General features: G+C 60.0%; 1 protein-coding gene across 4 annotated transcripts; it reads right to left on the reverse strand.

The window, feature by feature from the left end:
• Positions 1 to 240: 240 nt before the first annotated feature.
• TMEM175 (transmembrane protein 175) lies at positions 241 to 21,791 on the reverse strand. 4 transcript variants are annotated; one of them, XM_062212696.1, is made up of 12 exons: positions 21,717 to 21,791; positions 14,120 to 14,299; positions 9,477 to 9,660; positions 9,333 to 9,371; positions 6,919 to 7,013; positions 6,170 to 6,221; positions 5,724 to 5,759; positions 5,196 to 5,279; positions 4,784 to 4,948; positions 1,974 to 2,052; positions 1,688 to 1,823; positions 243 to 1,063 (listed from the first exon to the last, which is right to left on the reverse strand). In XM_062212696.1, exons 3-12 carry the CDS (start codon positions 9,627 to 9,629, stop codon positions 379 to 381), a joined length of 1,524 nt encoding a protein of 507 aa, XP_062068680.1. In that variant the 5' UTR covers positions 9,630 to 9,660; positions 14,120 to 14,299; positions 21,717 to 21,791; the 3' UTR covers positions 243 to 378. The 4 variants fall into 4 exon arrangements, with proteins under 4 accessions (XP_062068682.1, XP_062068681.1, XP_062068680.1 ...); XM_062212695.1 differs by having other exon boundaries at positions 6,919 to 7,016; XM_062212697.1 differs by lacking the exon at positions 4,784 to 4,948 and having other exon boundaries at positions 242 to 1,063; positions 6,919 to 7,016.
• Positions 21,792 to 21,871: the final 80 nt, after the last annotated feature.

A 21,871-nucleotide genomic window follows, 5' to 3' on the forward strand; every position in this document is an offset into this window, starting at 1 on the left:
GGGGGACAGCCAGGGTGGGTGGCCACTCATCGCCTTCCTGCCTGAGAGCGGGCCGAGTCTGTCAGGAGCAGGTACCCCGAGGCTGCAGGCTGAGCGTGAGCAGCCTTCGGCCTGCAGGCCCCGGCACGGGCAGGCGCCCCCACCCAGCCCCCTCGCGCCCTGCTGGGGCTCAGACGACACTCGCCCTGGTGGCGGCTGGGTCGGGGAAGAGGGGGTGCCCCGGAACTCCTCTCGCTGCAGACAGTGAACAGTGCGCATGCTCTGACAAGAACATGGTATTTCCACAAAGAAAATACAGCCCAGGCCCTGCCCAAGTGCAGCCTGCAGCCTGCAGCCTGCACTGCCCGGAGCCCCCTTCTGTCCTGGGTGGGCTGGGCGCTAGCAGGGCGCAGGCAGCAGAGGGGACTGCACGTCGGCGCTGGCGGCGGCCTCGCCCGGGGGGCCCCGCTGGGGACGGGCCGGTCGGGCCAGGCCCTGCAGGCCCCGCAGGCCGGCCAGCGCCAGCCGCAGGAGGAGGCGCAGCAGCAGGAAGCCGCAGGGCACGGCGATCTGCGTGAGGTGGAAGATGAAGGTGCTGAAGCGGCTCAGCAGGCAGGTGGCCGCAAAGGCCAGCAGGCTGGTGCAGGGGTACAGCGCCAGCTTGGCCAGCATGAACGTGTGCTCCGGGCCCCCGAAGCGCACGGCCGGCCGCAGCGTCTCGGCCTCGCGCAGCAGGGCCGCCGTCCAGATGGCGACCTGGAAGATGCTGGCCAGGAAGATGATGGCGCAGCTGAGGCGCACGCGCTCCAGCTCGTCGCGCGGCTGCCGGGCGAAGGCGGACGTCTGCTGGTAGGCCAGGGGCAGGCCGCCCACGAAGGCCAGCGAGAGCGCGTTGAGCAGCCCCATGGCACCCGTGGCCTTGCGCACGTGCAGGAACAGCGAGTGGTGGGTGAACCAGAGCAGGCCCACGGTGGCGAAGGAGCCGAAGTAGGCCAGGAAGCGCGGCCCGCGGGCGCCCAGCGCAGCCAGCAGGCTGCCGCCGAAGTCCGAAGCCACGGCCTTGGGGTCCGGGATGCTGTCTGCACTGAGGGTGTGAACACACACGATTGGCTGCGGCCCACACGGCCCGACGGTCTCAGACGCCACTGGGCAGAGTGTCCACATCCAGCCAGAGTTGCTGTGTTCTGTGCTAAGTGACGGCCCTGGGCTGGACCTGACGGGGGAGGGGTGGGGAGACCCTGGGGCAGCTTCCCTGAGCCGAAGCTCTGGGGATGCCCACGGCCTGGTGGATGCAAAGGTAAGCCTTCTAGAGTGATCTAAGCCCAGGCCTTAGGCATCAGGAACTGAGAAGCCTCTGCTTCTGGTTTTGAAACTTCACAAATTAGGAAAGTGCTACAGAGAGAACATTGGGACCCGGGCTCACCCTGCCACATGGGGCAAAGAGCAGCTGAAGTCCAGCCGCGGGCACACACACCCAGAGGGGCTGAAGTCCAGCCGTGGGCGCACAGGGGAACACGTGGATGGGGGACCGTGGCTGCTGTACTCAGAGGAGGTCCTGCTGCAGAGACCCAGTGGGGAAGTGGGGTGCAGCACAGGTCCCAGGAGAGGTGCAGGCTGAGAGGCCGCTCCTGAGAGCTCTGCCTCCTAGGGTGGCACTGAGAGACCACAGACTGAGAGTGCAGTGCTGGTGGACGGGGCGGGGCCTCACCAGATGTCCAGGATGAGGAGGGTGGCCACGATGGCGTAGACGCCGTCGCTGAAGGCTTCCACCCGCTCCTTGCTGAGGGGCTCGTGCAGGTCCAAGGTGAAGAACTCGACACGGTGAGCTGTGGGCTCTGTTCGGCCTGTGGACGAATCAGGGGACGGAGCTGGCCGGCAGAACTGACTGTGCCTTCCCCAGAGGGGCCGGGATGGCAGGCGGGGCCCGCTGTGCTCGTAGCAGGTGCCCCTGCTCTGGCGTCCCAGCCCTGGCCGAGGACCCAGCATCCACCTACCCACGAGCCTGTCTTTGCACCAGCTGGCGGCCTTGCTGACGTAAGGGAGGAAGACGACGGACGCCATCAGCAGATACGACTGTGGGTGGATGTGACAGGTGAGGGTCTACAAGCGGCAGGGGTGCCCAGGACTCCAGCCTGAAGCAGCCTGCCGCAAGGGGGCGGCACGAGCAGCACGAAACGCAGGGCTGCCTCCTGCGCGGGGAGGGCTCGGCCAGCAGGGGCCTTTGCCAGCCGCGTGCCCGAGGACCCGGAATGCAGGAACACTGGCTGGGGAACGACCAGAGCCATGCAGACGGCAAAGCAGCACATGCAGAGAGCCAGGGAAACGCAAGACCCCTCAGGAGGCCCAGGGTCACCCCCGGAGGAAAACCTGTGGCCTGCGTGGGTGGGCAGCGGCTGCAGCTCCTCCTCCAGTTACACACACAGCTGCCACAGGCCCCCACTCTGCCCCTGTGTGCACACTCACAGCAGGGTCACAGCTGCTGCGAGGCAGAACCCACGCGATGACCCGTCGCCGGGCACCCCGGAAGAACACAGTGCCGAGGGCCGCAGCACGTTGTCTTGAAGGCTCAGCGAGTTCAGTGAGCCAGGCACCTGGTGCCACCTTCTCGGCTGTATCTGAAGAGCCACAGCAAGCTGCCCACAGGGGCGGGAGCTACTGCCTGGGACAGGTGGAGTGCAGCAGCTGGGGCTGCATCGCACTGCCAAGGCCCCAAGTGCCACTCATCTGTCCGCTGTCAAAGCCGTCACGATGAAACCAGGGAGGGCAAAGGGCCAGACCAGGTGGGCTTCTGGGTCCTCACTCTGCTCCGGGACTGCCCAGCCCTGCGCCCCACATCCTGCCCATCATCACGGCCCTGCCTACGTGGCCCCAGCCAGGGGTTGCTACGGTCTGAGCATCACAGTGAGGACATCAGGTTCACTGTGCAGAAGGGCAGTGCAAACCCCCAGCTGTGTTTGTAATCTGGTTTTCCATGCCCTGAGCAACCACCACACATGCCGGGGGAGGCATCGCCCTGTGCAGGGCAGGCAGCGTGTGGCCCCACGACAGAGGCAGGAGCCCCGGGGACACTGAAGCAGTACATCCTAGCACAAGGGGGTGGAGGGCCTGGCCCTGGCTGTGCCCACCCCAGGGCGGGAAGGTGAGGGCTGGGGCCAGGGTCACCGTTAGGGGCCAGGCTTGGCTGGGGGGGGGGGGTGCGGCTGTGGAGTCAGCCCTGGTGTACGGTTGAGGAGGAGAGCGGGGAGAGCAGAGCTGGCCGCTGTGCAACAGTGGGCAAGGTGGCCTCTGTGGCCCCGGACTCACTGATCACAGGGCTTTCTCCTCAGTGTACTGGCTACGGGGGACCCTCCCCTGGACGTGCTGACCCAGGGTCCCCCTGCCGTGCCCATTGCCTCCTGTCAGGGAGTCTTGTGCAGGCCAGTGCCACATGCAGGGAGGAGGCGCCTCAGTGACCTGGGACCGTGGTGCCTGCTCACTGTCCGGCCCCAACTCCACCCTGCTGGTGTTGGCCACACTGTGCTGCTTGCCTGTGGGCCTAGTGCAGGGTGTGCCACAGCCCTCCTGCCAGCGGGAGGAGGCACTTTCAGCCCCCCAGGCCTCTTCCTGTCTCTCAAGCACAGAGCCAGCTCCGTGGCCAGAACTGGCCACTGCCCTCAGGCTAACAGTGTGATGCCCACCTTTCTGCCAGGGCTGTGGCCAGATGCTGCCAACGGCGCTCTGCCTGGTGGTGGCCCGGCATGGGGACCCAGAGGCCCGACCCAGCCTCACTGGGCCTCTGCTTCCAGCCAACCCACAGCAGTGGCATACAGGCCCCTGCCACACGTGGCCACCTACTTCTCTTCATTCACTTCCCACAATTCTCACGCTGCTGAGGCTAACCTCTACTCCGGCGGCACGGCAGTGAGTGGGCAGCCTGACCGCGTCCTTGTCAGCTCTGCAGCGGCTGCTCCGGGCTCCCCCCTCCTGGTGGCTACAGTGACATTCTCACTGCTATGGAAACGAGCGGAGGGCCCGTGCTGTGGCACGGCTGGCGTCCTGCACTGGAGCACCAGTTCCAGTCCTAGCTGCTCTGGTTCTGATCCACTCCGCCCGATGCAGCTGGAGGGCAGAAGACGGCCACATCCTTGACCCTCACGTGGCAGACCAGGCCGGAGATGCTGGCTCCCAGCTTTGGCCTGGCCCTGCCCTGGCTGCTGTGGACTTCCAGGGAGTGAACCAGAGGGTGGACGCTCTGTCTCCTGTCACTGTCTTTCCAATCTTTTAAAGAAATGAGCTGCTGGCTGTAGGAAGCCATGTTGGCCTTGGGCTCTGCGGCTGGGCAGAGGTGGGGAAGCCACCTTGGCTTCTCTGGCCCGGTGCTGCTGCCGAGGGTGGGCGCTGGGGCAGCCTCGCTCCCCTGTACCTGCACCCGACGCTGCCTCTCCACGAGCAGCCAGGCTCTCCCGTCTTCTCCACTTCTCGGTTCCTGGTGTGAGTGGGCGAAGTGTTTCTGGAACCTTCTCCCTCTCCAAGCATCCCCTGGGCCTGCTGGCAGTGGCTGCCTGTGGTCCAGGAGATGCTGTGCCCACCCCTGCACCTTGCACCCGTGCAGTTTCCTGCCTGGCAGGGCTTCCGGATTCCCCGTCTGATGGCTGCCACCTCACTGTTCCTCACTTCTGCGACTTCACAGCTTCACCACCATGGTGGCCACGAGTGCTGTTTGTCCATGGCATGCTGGGTCCCTAGGGGCCTCCGTGGGTGCTCCTGGGTGGAGCCCTGCCCGCCCACCCTGTGTGCTGGATCTCGGGGCTGTGCCAGCACTCACCATGGGAAAGAAGAAGAGGGAGAAGACAGCCGCGAGCAGGCAGAGCACTGGGCCACGGAGAATGATGCGCAGGACCTGCCGCCTGCACAGGGCCCTGTGGGCGGAGCACCGGATCTGCGGGCTCAGCAGGTGCGGGAAGTAGAAGGCGTATCCCACAATCAGTGCCTGGGGGAGAGGCAGGCTAGAGGAGGGCCCCTGGGCTGCCTGACAGGTGCCTACAAAGGTGTGGGGACCCCAGGGGTGACAGGACCCCCACTGTGCTCCCGCCACCCCCACCCTGCCTGTGACCAGCACCTCCTGTGTGTGCGTGGGCAGGGCCCAGGCTCCTTGTGAAGGGGGAGGGGGTCAGCACCCAGCACGGCGCCCAGGGCACACGGATGCCCACACACACCCGGGGGATGGGGCTGCACACCTGCACTGCTCCGATGGTGATCACACAGACACAGAACAGGAAGATGCCCAGGGTCACATCAGGGAAGGTCACCATTAGAGCAAACTGTCCAAGAAATCCCAAAACCAAGGAGTCACCAGGGCCCCAGGGCCTGGCAGTGAGTGCACAGTGTGCGGATGGCGGGTCTGTCCATGGCCTGCATGGGGGCCACCTCGGGCCTCTGGAGTCAGAATGTCACCAGCTGCCGGGGCATCCTGACCCCAGTCCTCGGCATGTGTGGGCCAGCGCCTCCATCAGGAGCTGTGAGGATCTGGCACTTACGGCTTCTCTGGCCTAAACAGCGGAGTGAGCAGAGACCAGGCCTGGGGAGCAGCCACGGTGGGTGTGGGAGCCACATGTGGCAATGGGTCGGGGTGCCCTCCTGGTGGTTTCTGCCTCTGGGAGGCCCCTCCTCGGCGGGCCCATGAGTTTCTCCCTCTTTGCTGGGAGCCAGGCCACCCAGCAGGTGTGAGTCTGGCTGGGGCAGTGTGGGTACTGGCCACCACTCACCGTGTACGGCAGGAAGGTGATGGTCATCATGCAGGCCTGGAGGAGAGGGGAAGCCACAGTCACCACATGGGCTGGGAGGAGAAAGGCAGGGAGGCCGCTGCAGGAGAGCCCTGTGGTGCCGCTGCCCCGAGGGCTGGGCTGGCGAGGGTCAGAGTCTGTCCCAGACCTGCTGCCTGGCTGGGGCAGTGGAGGGGGCATGCAGGTGCTGTGCCTGGTGGGGGCAGGTGCTGTCTGGTGGGGTCACTCCTGGGGGGTGAGTGGGTGGGGCAGGTGCTGTGTCTGGTGGGGGTCACTCCTGGGGAGTGGGTGGGTGGGGCAGGTACTGTCTGGAGGAGCTGTGGCAGTCCATGGGAGGCGTCATCGGAGGAGCTATGGCCTCCTTTCTCCCCTCCATGCAGTTGGATCACAGTAAAACCACTTCCCATTGACGACAAGAAAACACTCACCAGGTTGAGCAAAGCAAGTGTGTCGTCTATCTTCCCAACAACCTGGAATAGTCTGACAACCACAGGAGACAGGCGGTCAGCGAGTTCCCGTTTTCTCGTCAGAACACTTGGTGCACACACAGACCTGTGCTCCCGCGCCTTCCTGCCACCTCGCTCCGCTGTGGCACAATGCAGCTGCAGAAGCGACTGCACATGCGTGCAGCCCGCACGGGGCAGCAGGCTCACCCTGCACAGCTGTGAGGGCCGGAGGGCGGGTCTGGCTGGGTTCAGCTGAGCCCTGCACCCAGGCCAGGGAGCGTGAGGGTGGCCCCAGGAGTGGGGATGCTGGGGCTTGCTGTGGGGCCACATTCCCCCAAGGCGGCAGCTCTGCCCTGCAGGCCGTCTCCTGAGCACGGGAATCAATGCAGAGGCACGCGCGTCCCCAGCCCAGGGGCACAGAGCTGATGCAGACGCCACAGGGAGGGCATCTGAGGAGGAACAAACACACCAAGAGGGCTGCGGGGCCAGCTTCTCCCTCCAGCCTGCAGGCCTACTGGGTGTCTCCAAAGTGGGCCACCTGTCACCACAGGAACACTGCTGGAATGGAGTCTGTCCCTACCACACCAGGGACGTGAGCCCTGCACAGCCCCTCTACCTGCCCTGCGCCCGTGTCCTGGGGTCCTGAGGTGGAGCCGTCAGGACACAGCACTAGCGGGGAGGGGCCCGGGACGAGATGTACTCAGCGAGTTCCCAGACGAGCCTGTCCCTACCTGGTGTGCGCGGCCCAGGCACCGGTCACAATGAGAAACGTCATCAGGTACACGGCAATCCTGGTGGCCAGGAGTCGCTGCATACTCCTGTCAAACTGCTGGGGTCAAAGGCCACAGCTCTCAGAGGGAGCCTATGTCCCAGGAAGGCAGCACGCAAGGCAGAGACAGGCCCCCAGGAGGCACCTGGGAGGGGTCCTGGCCTCCCAGAAGACCCCAGGCACCCTGCCTTCCTTCCCTGACCACGGCCAGCCCTGCCCTCGGGCCCTGGGCGCCCACATCCACAGCTGTGGACATGTTCTCATGTTCTCCATGTGGACAGTTCTCAAGGCGCTTCCTCAGCAACAGGCATAGGGCCACGGCAGCAGGCACCACGGGACCCATGCCACACCACCGTGGGCAGTGCATGGATGGGGGCAAGTGCTGCCTGGGGCGGGTCCCTCCCCAGGGAGTGGGTGGGGCGGGTGCAGCATCTGGTGGGGGTCACTCCTGGGGAGTGGGTAGGCAGGTGCTGTGTCTGGCGGGGGTCACTCCTGGGGAGTGGGGGGGGGAGCGACTGCAGTGTCTGGTGGAGTCACTCCTGGGGAGTGACTGGGTGGGTGGGGCAGGTGCAGTGTCTGGTGGAGTCACTCCTGGGGAGTGAGTGGGTGGGCACAGGTGCAGTGTCTGGCGGGGGTCACTCCTGGGGAGTGGGGGGGGAGCAACTGCAGTGTCTGGTGGAGTCACTCCTGGGGAGTGACTGGGTGGGGCAGGTGCTGTGTCTGGCGGGGGTCACTCCTGGGGAGTGGGTAGGCACAGGTGCTGTGTCTGGCGGGGGTCACTCCTGGGGAGTGGGTGGGCACAGGTGCTGTGTCTGGCGGGGGTCACTCCTGGGGAGTGACTGGGTGGGTGGGGCAGGTGCTATCTGGTGGGGGTCACTCCTGGGGAGTGGGTGGGCACAGGTGCAGTGTCTGGTGGGGGTCACTCCTGGGGAGTAGGGGGGGCAGGTGCTATCTGGTGGGGGTCACTCCTGGGGAGTGGGTGGGTGGGCACAGGTGCAGTGTCTGGTGGGGGTCACTCCTGGGGAGCAGGGGGGGCAGGTGCAGTGTCTGGTGGGGGTCACTCCTGGGGAGTGGGTGGGTGGGCACAGGTGCAGTGTCTGGTGGGGGTCACTCCTGGGGAGTAGGGGAGGCAGGTGCAGTGCCTGGTGGGGGTCACGCCAATGGATAGCACCATCCAGGGGTCTTAATGGGGAAGGGACAGGGGTGTAAAAGGCCCAGCCAGTCCCCCCCCCCCCAGGCCCTGTCACTAGGTGAACTTCGAGGGAACACACACTCAGACCACGGCAGGGCCGTCCGTGGTGTCTCCAGGGCAAGTGGCTGTGACACAGCTGTGGGAAAAGGTGGGTGGGAAGCCACATGTCAAGCATGATGCGTGGACAGCCTGTGGGGCCGTGGCAGGGGTGGAGAAGCACGTGGGGCTGGGAACTCTGCCTGGCAGGCTCCTGACCTGGGGACACACGCAGCTCCTCACTTCACTCACACAATGCAGACGGAGCGTGGCCGGCCTCGTGGGGTGCTTCTCCCACAGAGCAGGGCCATGCCTGTTCAGCCAGTGGGTCGTCCGGGTGGTGTTAATTTCTTAACAAAAGCGGCAGCGTGGCCGGTGACTCCTGCCCTGCGGGTCATCAGCCTAGCTCTTTTCTCGGGAGTGGCTGGATTCTCAGGTCCTTCTGGAGCCCATGGGGATGCTGGCCAAATGGTGGCACGAGGTCCATCTCACAGGTCTCTTGCGTATCCACAAACGGGACCCTTCCTTCCGTGACCTCCTGGTCTGGGCACGTCCCACTGAGCCAGCCGCCTCATGGGCGTCCCCAGGAAGGCTGCTGGGAACCTGGCTGGGCTCAGTCCATGCTTCCAGCAAATCCTTGCCAGAACCCCCTGAGAAGTATCACCCCACCTCCTCACAGATGAACAGCCACACTCAGCCAGCATCCCCTGGCTCCAGGAGGGCAGGGAGCCGAGCCCCAGGGCCCAGCAGCACCCCTACCCCGGCCATTCCGCAGGGCCTCATGGTGGCACGAGGTGCTGGGCACATCCACACAGCCCGGGTCTCCGGACATCGGAGCTGGCTCAGCCTCCTGGGGCCTGCTGATTCAGACAGGCCAGGGAGGCTGGCAGCGAGAGACCCTTCCTCTCCACCTCCTGCAGAAACCCCGCAGGCCATGTGCGGCCCTGTCTGGTCAGAGCACCTGCTCTGAGCCACCATGTGCTGGGGCCTGAGTTTCCCTCCAGCGCAGGAAACCGCCTCCTAGCACAGGCCCAGAACCATCCTTCTTCAACCTTGGCCCACTGAGCGGGAGGCAAAGTGGGCCAGGCTCTCTGCTGCCCACCCTGCCCGCCCAGCGAGGCCAGCACAAGGCCATGTGTTCCCATTACCTGCTCTGGAGAGATCTCTGTGTGGGTCACGGGCAGGATCTGAAGAGACAAAGGTGAGAGGAAGTAGCAGACCCTCCTGGGGCTGGGGACCCCAGGGTATGGCAGGAAGCTGGGCTGGGTCTGAGCTGGGCGGCCCACACTGACCATGACAGTGGCGATGATGGATAGCAGTGCGTCGCTAAAGCCGAGCATGCGGTGGGAGCTCTGGGTCCCCTCCCCGGCGTCCTCATCCCTCCTGCCGGGGGGCGAGTCTCCCTGGACACTGGGCTCCTGCTCTGAGGTCCCGGGCCCAGACATGGTGGGGCCACTGCCAGGAGTTCACGGGAGCCTGGGAGGAAGCATGGCTTTGAGGAGGCCAGTGGAGGGCTCCGGGGGGCCAGGCCTGGCCGCAGGGGACAGGGAGAGGGACACTTCCCTGGGCACGCAGCCGGCCCCTGCAGCATCCGGGCTGTGGGCAGCAGTGCACTCTACCCTGGCCCGGTCACCACGGAGGTCTGTGAGCCGGGCACGAGACACACTGTGTCTCTGCGTCCCTCAGAAACAGGAGGTGAGGGAAGGCTCGCTTGGTAGGTGCTCAGGAGATGGTGTCATCGGGCAGGGCCCAAGACCCCAACTCCAGTGGCCGACTTGTGTCCCAAACATGGGAGAGGAAGGGGCTGCCCGGGCCTGCGTTCGGAGGCCTCTCGGTGGCTGTTTCCTACAGGGCTGCACTCTCTCCCTAACGTTGGGGGAAACCAAGACTGGGCAGCCAGCTGTACAGGAAGGCACTCGGGCAATTTCCAGGCAGGAAGCACTCTGAGAATAAACACCTGAGCTGGTAAACTCCACTCACAACCAGGGAGATGCAAAAGGAGACAATGAGAAGCCAGTCAGAACAGGTCAGCCAGGGTCAGGAGCTGAGGGCACCACAGGTGCACCTTCCCCCAGCACTGTCTCAGGAGACACACAGACCAGGGCCTGCGCCACAGCCAAGTTGGTTTTGACAATAAAGGTTAAGAAAAAAGCTAACTGACCAATACAATAATGAACACAAACTACACCATTAAGTAAAGTGCTAGAAAGTAAATGCAGAGCCCAGCGCTGGGGCGTAGCAGGTAAAACCACACCTGCAGTGCAGTGCCCGCACCCCATACGGGTGTCAGTTCAAGTCCCGGCTGCTCCACTTCCAATCCAGCTCTCTGCTATAGCCTGGGAAAGCAGTGGAAGATGGCCCAAGCGCTTGGGCCCCTGCACCCACGTGGGAGACCTGGAAGAAGCTCCAGGCTCCTGGCTTTGGCCTGGCCCAGCCCTGGCTAATTGGGGAGTGAACCAGCGGATGGAAGACCTCTCTCTATCTCTCTGTCTCTCCTTCTCTCTCTGTGTAACTCTGCCTTTCAAATAAATAAATCTTAAAAAAGGAAAAAGAAAGTAAAAGGGGACCTACAGGAATAAAACCAAGCAGCACAAAGTTGAGAGCCGTGAAGATGCAGAGGGCGCACCCTGCCTCCGCCGCCACGTGAGGCCCAGCAAGCGTCGGCACACTCCATGATGGGGGGGGACCCATGGGAGCTGAGGGTGCAGGTGAGGCCCACACCCCAGCACCCGCGCTCGGAGCTGGGCTGGTGCTCACTCAACGTTCACCTTTGAGGGTTCACTTCCAGCAGAGCCACCACTCCTCCTTGTTGTTTTGAGGTGCCAGCCGGCAGGCGAGCATGTGAGAACGGCCACAGGCCCACGAACGGCCCTTCGCTGTGAGGTCAAGCTTCCCCCAGCCCAAGCCTGGGCCCCTGCTTTGCTTTCTGTCCCTGTAACTCTGCCTCTGTCAGGAGCCCTGTCCGTGTCTTGTGCGCCAACATCTTTACCTGGGCCTCTGTCTACTGCTAGGCAGCACTCCCGGCCTGCTCACCCAGCCACTGCCTGAAAACCATCTGTGCTGGGTCCAGGTTGTGGTGACCATGGACACAGCCCCCTGACATGTGCACACCATCGAGGGGTCTGCTAGGTCGTCCGACTTCCTGAGAACCGCAGGCCCCATCCGAACGGCAGAAGCCATCAGCTGCGCCTTGTCCTCCCTGGCACTGGCCCAGTGGGACAGCTTTTATTTGAGCTGTCCTAAGGGAACGCGGGACATCTCACAGGCCGTTTCCCTGTGGACTCGCCACGCATCTGCCACGTGCTTACTTCCCTTGCATGTTATTTTTTTTTTCTTTGACAGGCAGAGTGGACAGTGAGAGAGAGAGAGACAAAGGTCTTCCTTTGCCGTTGGTTCACCCTCCAATGGCCGCCGTGGCTGGTGCACTGCGGTCGGTGCATTGCGCTGATCTGAAGCCAGGAGCCAGGTGCTTCTCCTGGTCTCCCATGCGGGTGCAGGGCCCAAGCACTTGGGCCATCCTCCACTGCACTCCCGGGCCACAGCAGAGAGCTGGCCTGGAAGAGGAGCAACCGGGACAGAATCCGGCGCCCCGACTGGGACTAGAACCTGGTGTGCCGGCGCCACAGGCGGAGGATTAGCCTAGTGAGCCGTGGCGCTGGCCTCCTTCATGCATCTTCTGAAGCATCTGCCATCAACTTCTGTTCACTTCCTGCGGGGCTGCTGGTGTCCTGGCTTTGAGTCCTCCCCGTCTCCTCGGTGGGCAGCCTGGAGACCCTGCTGGCACTCTGCGGGTTCACACTCCCTGGTATTCTGGGGAATCCAGCTCAGAGTGCTGCCTGAGCCGGGACCACACAGTTTTCTGCTTCCAGTGCAAGTTTTCAGGTCTGCCGTCCACGTTGAGCTACTCTCAGATGAGCGACGCCCCACTGCAGCCATGCTGCTTCTCCGTGTGTTTGGGCCACATGAGCGACGCCCCACTGCAGCCACGCCGCTTCTCCGCATGTTTGGGCCACATGAGCGACGCCCCACTGCAGCCACGCCGCTTCTCCGCGTGTTTGGGCCACATGAGCGACGCCCCACTGCAGCCACGCCGCTTCTCCGCGTGTTTGGGCCACATGAGCGACGCCCCACTGCAGCCACGCCGCTTCTCCGCGTGTTTGGGCCACATGAGCGACGCCCCACTGCAGCCACGCCGCTTCTCCGCGTGTTTGGGCCACATGAGCGACGCCCCACTGCAGCCACGCCGCTTCTCCGCATGTTTGGGCCACATGAGCGACGCCCCACTGCAGCCACGCCGCTTCTCCGCGTGTTTGGGCCACATGAGCGACGCCCCACTGCAGCCACGCCGCTTCTCCGCGTGTTTGGGCCACATGTGCGGGGGTCGGGTCTCAGGGTCGCAGGCCCTCTGCTGGCCATGTCCTGCCCTGCCGCCGGCTCCTCAGCTGCTCACAGCTGCACGGTGCGTCTTGGACCTGGCAGAGCAAGTCCTCTGACTGCTCCTTGAACGCCACGCGGTAATTCTATTTCCTTTGTGTTTTCTCCACATGCTCCACTTGCAACCCCTTCCCAAGATTCCTCCATGCAGAAACAAAGGGGTTTCAACGATTTTCCCCTTCCTGGGCAATGACCCCATGGTGGCTGTGCCCCTGAGGGCCAGCGTCAGACAAAGCCGTGACACCTGCTTCCTCAGGTGCTGGCCAGTCATGGGAAAGAGATGTGAGACTGTTTCTGCCACAGTTTTTCTTTAACATTTTCAAATGAAACAAACTTATTTTAAAAAGTCAGTAAATATAGAACTCAGATGGAAAACCCTTAACGAAATGTTAACAAATGGAGTCCAGCAACGTATAAAACCATGAGCAGCCAGGACCTATTCCAAGAAGGCAAGGCTAGTTTAAAACCTGAAAATCCAGTTCTCTGAGGACCCTTTCAAACACAATCATTGCAGCACATGCGGAAAAAGTTAGCAAAACCCAACACCTCTTTGTGATAAGAAAATGAACCAAATTAGGAGCGAAGCCTGGCAAAGGCATCTGAAAACCCAGAGCCAACGTCGCACTCCTCAGACCGACAAGAGGCCGAGGACGCTGCTCCCTTCACCCGCTGCACACGGCTCTGGAGGCTCCGCCAGGGCGGCCCAGCGGGAAGAAGGAAAGGGAAACAGCGCTATCGCACCTGAAGAGGGTGTGACCACCCAGAGACTGCCAGCCTCACCAGCGGGTCTGACAAGGCTGCAGGACACAAGAGCAGCACACACAAGCCAGCACAACTTCCACACGCGCGACACACCACGTCCACTTCCCCAGAGTCAGAGCGCACTCAGGGACAGACGTGACCAGAGAGACGAGGGCCTAAGCAAACAAGAGCAGTCTGTTCCTGGGTGGGGGCTCACGACCTCAGGACTGCAGTATTTCTCCAGTTGCTCTTCCGATTGCAATTCCTATTAAAAGTCCAAGTGCCGTCTCCGTAGGATTCCACATAAGCCATTTGGAACGGAAAGAAGCCCAGAATATCCACAGAGGACGAACGTGGAGGGCTCACACTTCCTGATTTCACAACGCAACAGGAAGCTGCAGCAGCCACGGCAGCACAGTGCTGGCTTGGGGACACAAGCTTGGTGGGACACGGCTGAGCAATCACGGCCGAGTGACTCTGACCAGGGAGCCAAGACTACGCCCTGGGGAGGGAAGAGCCTGCTGAGCCAAGGTGCTGGGAAACCTGGGCCTCCTCCCTCAGAAAACCAGAGGAAAACTAGAAAACTGTTTCAAGAAGAAAGCCCTCATGGCCCTGGGGCACTAAAAGCATAAGCAACAAAGTAACAACGTAAAAGGGACTTGTTCAACATGGAAAGCTTTCAAACCTTAAGACCACCTATGGTTATAGCATACTTTGAAGAAAAAGGAAAGACCCCCGTGGAGAAAATACTTCAACTCACGTTATCTGGTCAGGATCTGGCATCCAGAATAAAGGCAGGACTCTCACAACTCAGCAATAAGAACAAGATATTTCTCCAAAGATGACAACGGCTGGCCAACAAGCACAGGGGACGACGCTCGGCCGCAGGGGCTGCCACAGGGAACCGCATTGGAGCCACAGGAAGTCACCTCCAGGACAGCTGCAACGGGAAAACAAATCCACAGCAAGTGCTGGGAGCGCGTGGAGAAGCTGTGGTCCGCGTGCACCTGAAATGGCGCACAGCTGTGGAAACCAGTATGGCAGTCCCTCCGGAAGCGAGAGGGCGGGCGGGCTGAGTGGTGAAGACGCCTGCGTCTCACGTCAGAGAACCTGGGATCCATGCCACGGACTCAGGCTTCCTGCTAACTCAGACCCCGGAAGGCAGCAGTGCCGGTTCAACTCTGGGCTCCTGCTGCCCCATGTGGGAGGCCTCGGTTTAATTTGGAGCTCTGCACTTTGGCCAGCCCAGTCCAGGCTGTTAGGGGCATTTAAGGAGTAAACCAGGACTCTCTCAAAAAATTTTTTTTCATAAAAACATGGAATAAAAATTTGGTGCAAGCATTTTTGAAACCCATGCTTTTTTCACAGCATGCATTCCCCAGGAGCTTTCTGAAGAGCCCTACTGCACAGGAGTACAGCGACAACACTCAGTCTTGAAAAGGAGGAGATTCTCACACGTGTCATACGCGACACGCAGGCCCCGTGAGGGCACAGCCCAGCTCAGCCAGCCAGGCACTAGGAGATCCTGTGTGCTTCCTGCCCTGAGCCTCGTCCCCACAAAGCAGAGCTTCTGTGGACGGGTGGCGGCGGTGAAAGGTGTGACTGCACGAATGCCCTCGTTCATTTTAACTGTGCCGGCAACTCTGATGTAAACTCACCAGTGAGAAAGAACACAGCTGCGGCCAGCGTGGTGGTGCAGCCACCACCAACCGGCCTCGCCAGGGTGCCATTTCAGAGCGCTGGTTGATCCTGGCTGCTCTGTTCACAACCCAACTCCCGGACAGCCTGGAAAGCAGCAGAGCATAGCCCAGTGCTTGGGCCCTGGCACTCACCGGGGAGACCCAGATGGAGTTCCTGGCTCCTGGCCACTTGGGGGCTAAATCTGCAGATGGAAGCTCTCTCTGCCACTGTGCTTTTAAAATATTTTTTTAAGAATTAGAAGGCCGGTGCTGCGGCTCAATAGGCTAATCCTCCGCCTGCGGTGCCGGCACACTAGGTTCTAGTCCCGGTCGGGGCGCTGGATTCTGTCCTGGTTGCCCCTCTTCCAGGCCAGCTCTCTGCTATGGCCCGGGAAGGCAGTGGAGGCTGGCCCAAGTCCTTGGGCCCTGCACCCGCATGGGAAACCAGGAGAAGCACCTGGCTCCTGGCTTCGGATCAGCGCGGTGCCCTGGCCACAGCACGCCAGCCGCAGCGGCCACTGGGAGGTGAACCATCGGCAAAGGAAGACCTTTCTCTCTCTCTCACTGTCCACTCTGTCAAAAAAAGAATTAGAAAAAAGAACATAACCTAGTGATTAGCATTCAAGCGTTCAAAACATCTCAGATGCACGTTACCTTCCTCATCCATATTTTTTAAGATTTATTTATTTGAAAGTCAGAGTCAGAGAGACAGATGGAGACAGAGAATCTTCTACCTGCTGGTTCACTCCCCAGATGGGTGCAACCACCAGGGCAGGGCCAGGCTGAAGCCAGGAGCTTCCTTCAGGTCTCCCACACAGGTGCAGGGTACCATCTTCTGCTGCTACCCCAGGCCATTAACAGGGAGCTGCAAGGGAAGTGGTGCAGCCAGGACTCGAACCTGCGTCCACATGGGATGCCGGTTTCATGGGCGGTAGCTTTACCCACCACGCCACAACACCGGCCCTGACTCCAAGTTCTTTTTTTTTTTTTTTTTTAAGGATTTACTTATTTGAAAGGCAGAATTAGAGAGAGGCAGATGCAGAGATAGAGAGATCTGGTTCGCTCCCCAGATGGCTGCAACAGCCGGAGCTGATATGTATATATATGATTGATTTTATTTTTTAAGGAATTATTTTATTTATTTGAAAGACAAAGTTACAGAGAGAAGTAGAACCAGAGAGACAGTGAGGTCTTCTATTCTGCTGGTTCACTCCCCAGATGACCACAATGGCCAGAGCTAAGCTGATCCAAAGCCAGGAGTCAGGAGCTTCTTCCAGGTCTTCCATGTGGGTGCAGGGGCCCAAGGACTTGGATCATCTTCTCCTGCTTTCCCAGGTGATAGCAGGGAGCTCGATTAGAAGTAGAGCAGCCAGGTCTCGAACCGGTGCCCATATGGGATGCCAGCGCTTTTGGCCAGGGTGTTAACCCCCTGCACTACAGTGCCACCCCACACCCACCAAATTCTTAACTTTGATGAAGTGCAGCTTATGTAACCCTGCTTTGATGTTATACCTAAATATCTCAGAAAACATAGATTTTCTTTTGCAAGTTTTAGATTTCACATAATTTTTGTATATAGTGCAAGGCATGGATTAATGTTCATTTTAAAAAAGACACATACCTGGGGCCAGCACTGTGGCATGGCAGGTAAAGCCACCGCCTACAGTGCCGGTATCCCATATGGGCACCGGTTCGAGACCCGGCTGCTCCACTTCCGATCCAGCTCTCTGCTATGGCCTGGGAGAGCAGTGGAAGATGGCACAAGTTCTTGGGCCCCTGCACCTGCTTGGGAGGCCCTGAAGAAGCTCCTGGTTCCTGATTGGCACAGCTCCAGCCATTGCAGCCATCTGGGGAGTGAACCATTGGATGGAAGACTCTCTCTCTGCCTCTCCTCTCTCTGTGTAACTCTGACTTTCAAATATATAAATAATTTTTTTTTAAAAAAAAAAGATACATAGCTAGCTTTCCTAACATTGCTGGAGTACTTTTCTCAGCGATACTCTTTAACAAGCAGCAGACCATGCGCCTGTGCAGTAATTTCCAGATTTCTGAGCCCTGCTGTCACCCTGGCTGTCCTCACAGCAGCAGTCACTGCTGTGGCTCCACCCAACGCTGGGTCATGGAGGTCACAGCTCCTCTGGCTGTTCTAGCTCTCTGCAGGCCCAACGTCTGCGAGGCAGTGAGTGTGTTGGTTTACAGGACACAAGTCTGCTGAGAGTCTGCCCGGATCATCAGCAACCTGCAAGCAGAACTGGTTTCTTCGACTACTGAGCCTTCCAGTTTCAAACACGACCTCCCAAGCTTCCAAATTCCTCTCAGCAAAATTTTTTTTTAAAGATTTATATTTTGGGGCTGGTGCTGTGGCTCACTTAGTTAATCTTCCGCACGCAGCGCCAGCATCCTATGTGGGCGCTGGGTTCTAGTCCCAGTTGCCTCTCTTCCAGTCCAGCTCTCTGCTGTGGCCCAAGTGCTTGGGCCCTGCACCAGCGTGGGAGACCAGGAAGAAGTCCCTGGCTCCTGGCTTTGGACTGGCGCAGCTCCGGCCGTAGCGGCCATTTGGAGGGGTGAACCAACAGAAGGAAGACCTCTTTCTGTCAAATAAATAAATTAAAAAAAAAATTTATTGGAAAGGCAGTTACAGAGAAGCAGAGGCAGAGGCAGAGAGAGGTCGTCCATCCGCTGGTTCACTCCCCAGATGGCTGCAAGGGCCAGAGCTACGCTGACCCGAAGCCAGGAGCTTCTTCCAGGTCTCCCACGTGGGTGCAGGGACAAGGACGTGGGCCATCCTCTACTGCCTTCCCAGGCCACAGCAGAGAGCTGGATGCGAAGTGGAGCTCGTGCTGCAGGCGTTGGCTTTACCTGCTGTACCACAGTGCCGGCTCCTCAACAAATTCTTGCAGTTTGTCTGTCTCGAATATCTTTCAGATTTATCCCAACAATGTCTCTTTTTTTGGCTCTATTGCACATGACATCTTTTCAAATTTGAGATACCCACTGGAGTGCCTGAGTCCAACTCCCAGCTGTGCTCCTGGCTCCAGCTTCCCACCAACACAGACCCTGCTGCACTCTCATGGGCCTGGATTGTGTTCCTGGGTCCCAGCGTCAGCCTGGCCTGGCCCTGGCAGGAGCTCTGTCTCTCACAAATAACTTTTAATGCACAAAATTACTTTTGTATTTATATTCAGGAGATACAAGTCGGCAGTCTTCACGTAATGTCTTTGTCAAGGTTTTGTTATCAGGATGAGTTGAGAAATACTTCTTTCCTTCAATTCACTGCAGGAATGTACGGAAAACTGAAGATACTTCTTCACTAAATGTGTGGTGCAGCTCCTAGTGAAGCCATGCAAATCTGGAGTCTTGAGAGAAGAATTTTTTCAATTTGTTTTCACCTCCTTGAAAGGTGGAGTGGCAGGGACCTCTTCCATCTGCTGCCTCCCTCCCCAAGAGCCTGCGGCAGGCAGGGCTGGGCCAGGAGCCCTGGACTCCATCTGGGTCTCCCACGCGAGTGGCAGGGACCCAAGCACTTGAGGGTGCAGCAGCAGGAAGCAGGATCAGAAGCGGAGCTCTTCAGTGTGGGACGTGACGTGTCCCAAGCTGGGGCTTCATGCGCTGCAACAATGCCCGCCCAAGGGCAGATGTTAAACTCCCAATCCCAGCTCCGCAGCGAGCTCTTTAGAGGCCCCACTCCTCAGTGCTTCTGTGGTTGCTGCTTCCCAGCTGTGGCGTCTGCCCTACCAGCAGCGGTGCTGCTGCTCTCGCAATACTGGCCACTGCCCGACCCTTTTCCTTGTTCAGTCCAGCAGAGGCCTTTGCACGTACTGACCTCCTGAACAGGCTTCCAGTCTCACGCTCTCGGGGACCTTTCTGTGTCACCGTGTTCCACTGTGATTCTTACTCGCAGCACTGAGCCACTGGGGCACCCACGATGCTCACTCCCTCCTTCCTTTACCTCTTTGGGTTCATTTGTCATTTTTCTAGTTTCTTGTGATAATGACCGGGGCCACTGAGCTCAGATCTTACAGTAGTGCTTTAGTCACATCCCACTAATTTTAAATTTCCCTGATTTTTACTCTAACCCATGGGTTATTCAAAAGTGAGTTATTTCTAGATATTCAGTGGGTTTTCCAGCTCTAGCAGAGTTCTGATGTCTCATTTGATCAGAGCACACGCTGTTTCCAGGTCAGAACAATCTCGCTCACTAAACGTTCTTCATGGAGCCACGTGAGTGCCCCGTAAATGCTGGTGAGGTCCACGGATTCATGTGTTCAAGCCCACTCCATCTTCAGTGGTTTTCTGGATACTGTCCTCCCATTTTTAAAGGGTCTATTTGAAAAATGGGGGATCAGAGATTGATTTTCTATCCAATGGTTCACTCTCCAGAGGTCTGTATTCTATACGCTGGTTCACCCCCCAGATATCCACAACAGCCAGAGTTGGGCCAGGCTGAAGCCAGGCGCTCCATCTGGTCTCCCACATGGGCTGCAGGGGCCCATGCACTTGAGCCATCAGCGGCTCCGGAGGACACATCAGCAGGAAGCTGGCTCGGAAGTAGAGCAGCTGGGACTAAACTGGTGCTTTGATCCGGGGACGTGGGGGTCACACGCAGCAGCTTTACCTCCTATGCCCACTCTGTCATGAGAAAGGAATATTCTCCACCTGCTTTAGCCTCATCTACAATTATGATTTGCCTCACTCTCCTTGCGGTTCTAGGAACTTCTTTATATTTTTGGAGTTTGTCAATGGGTGCACAAATGTTCAAGATTCTTACGTCCCGTTGACGAATTCACCCCTTGTCCTCGTGAAACGACCCTCAAACTCCAGTGACAGTCTTTCCTCTGAAATCACCACTGGGGAACAGCTTTGGGGAGTAAGACCATAACTGAGTATTTCCTCTCCAACTTGTTGACTTTTCTGTGTGTGTGTATGAAGCAATACCTTAGTTTTCATTTGTTATTCCTTTATCATGTAACACAAGATGTACGGACTCTCTCTCTCTCTCTCACACACACACACACACAGCTCTCCCAGCCACTTTTCACTCCCCAAATGCGTACAACAGCCTGGGCCAGGCCAGGATGAAGTCAAGCCAGCAGCTCAGTCCAGGTCTCCCTTGTGGGTGGAAGGGATCCAAGGACTTGAGCCATCACTTGATGCCTCCCAGGGTGTGCACTGGCAGGAAGCTGGAATGGAAAAGGCGCCATGACTCAGACACAGGTACCCTGACATCCCAAGTGGCCTCTAACCCCACTGTGCCAAACGCCTGACCCAGTGCTGTTAATTTTGTATCACAGCACTCCAGTCCTGGGATATGAGAGGGCAATGTACGCATCACTGAAGGACTACCTCCTCCATGTGACTTTTTTTTTTTTTGAGAATGTTGTCCGGAAAGTAACTTGGTATCTTCCAAAGGCCTGTGTTAGTCTTGATCCCGAGTCTTCCATTAATGGGTTAAGGATGGAACGGCACTGAGTTACGGTGTCTGCAGTGTGGGTTTGATGGAATCACTGTGGCTCCACGGGGACAAAGGGTGGGAAGGAGAGCTGCTCCCAGGCTTGCCACCTGAGCGTCCACCAACCCCAGCATTCCCAGATGACCCAGTCTTGGGGACTGGAATCCAAAACAGACCACCTCCCTTCCTAAGTGATCCTCTGAGGTATTTTAGTTAAATTAATGAAAACCTGGGTTTTCTAACAGGACGATATTTGAAATGTTCGTGGAAAATGAACATTATGAAAAACATGCGTGGGTTTCAAAAAATTCTTTGCACCAAAACTTACCTTTGAATTTCGCTTCCCACACACTTTCTGAAGGGCCCGTGTACACCCATAGGCTATCTGAGGGTTCAGGAGAGGCAGGCGTGTGCAGCCGTGGGAAACGCGGCTTGATAGGCCCTGGCTTCCAAGGCGGCCCTAGGGCCTACCGATGTCCCCCGGAACCGGGTCACCGCACCACGACCAGGGCCTCCACGCTCGGTTCCTCTGTACCGAACTCCCCACCGGGGCTCCTCTGCCAGATCCCTCCACGCTGCAACCCTGGGCTCCTGTCTGCCCCTGCGCTCAGCACGCAGAACTCAACCTGGTTTAGACACACACACGTCTCCTCGCAAGGCGCCCTTCCTGCGTGCACAGTGAACGCCTCCGCCTGTGCCTGGACACGCGAGTCCTCGCTTGCCCACACCGGGCCGAGCAAGCATCGGGGGTCCGCGGCACCGGACGCCGGGGCACCCCGCTCCCGGGACGCAGCGCTGCCCGCGGCCGACGCCCCCCGGGGTACTCAGCACCCGCAGAGGCCGGGCGGACAGAGCGCAGCTTCCCGCCGAGGCCTTCGCCCCTGTCTCCCCGGCCGGGCCGCGCGGTGGCACCGCGGGGCGAGTCGCCGGCCCTCCCTGTCGCCATCCTGAATGACTGGAGTCTCCGGGAGGGCGAGGACGCAGGCGCGTGTGGACGGGCGCCCTCGGGGGCCGGGGCTGCTCCCGCACGGGCCTGGCGTTGCTGCCGACGCGGGGAGCTACGTGTTCAAAGCCGGGCGCCGCGTCCCGAACCCACGGACCCGCCCGCGCCCGTCGGGAACTGCGACCCGGCCCGGGCACGCCGGCCTCGCCCGCCCGAGCACCACCGCGGCGGCCCAGGGGCCGGCTCCTCCACACGCGCCCTGCGGCGCTGGCCGGCGCCGGAATACCTGGCCGCACCGCCGCAGACGCCGCTCCTCCGGCCCGAGCGCGCTGGGCGGCCGGACGTCCGGCTTCGAGCGGCGGCCGGAAGCGCCTCTGCGCCGGGGCGTGTGCGCCTGCGCGGGGCCGGCGCGGCGGAAGTGAGGGCGGCGTCCTTCCGGCC

The sequence above is a fragment of the Lepus europaeus genome, chromosome 16, assembly GCF_033115175.1.
Source record: "Lepus europaeus isolate LE1 chromosome 16, mLepTim1.pri, whole genome shotgun sequence".
In the NCBI taxonomy this organism is placed as follows: domain Eukaryota; kingdom Metazoa; phylum Chordata; class Mammalia; order Lagomorpha; family Leporidae; genus Lepus; species Lepus europaeus.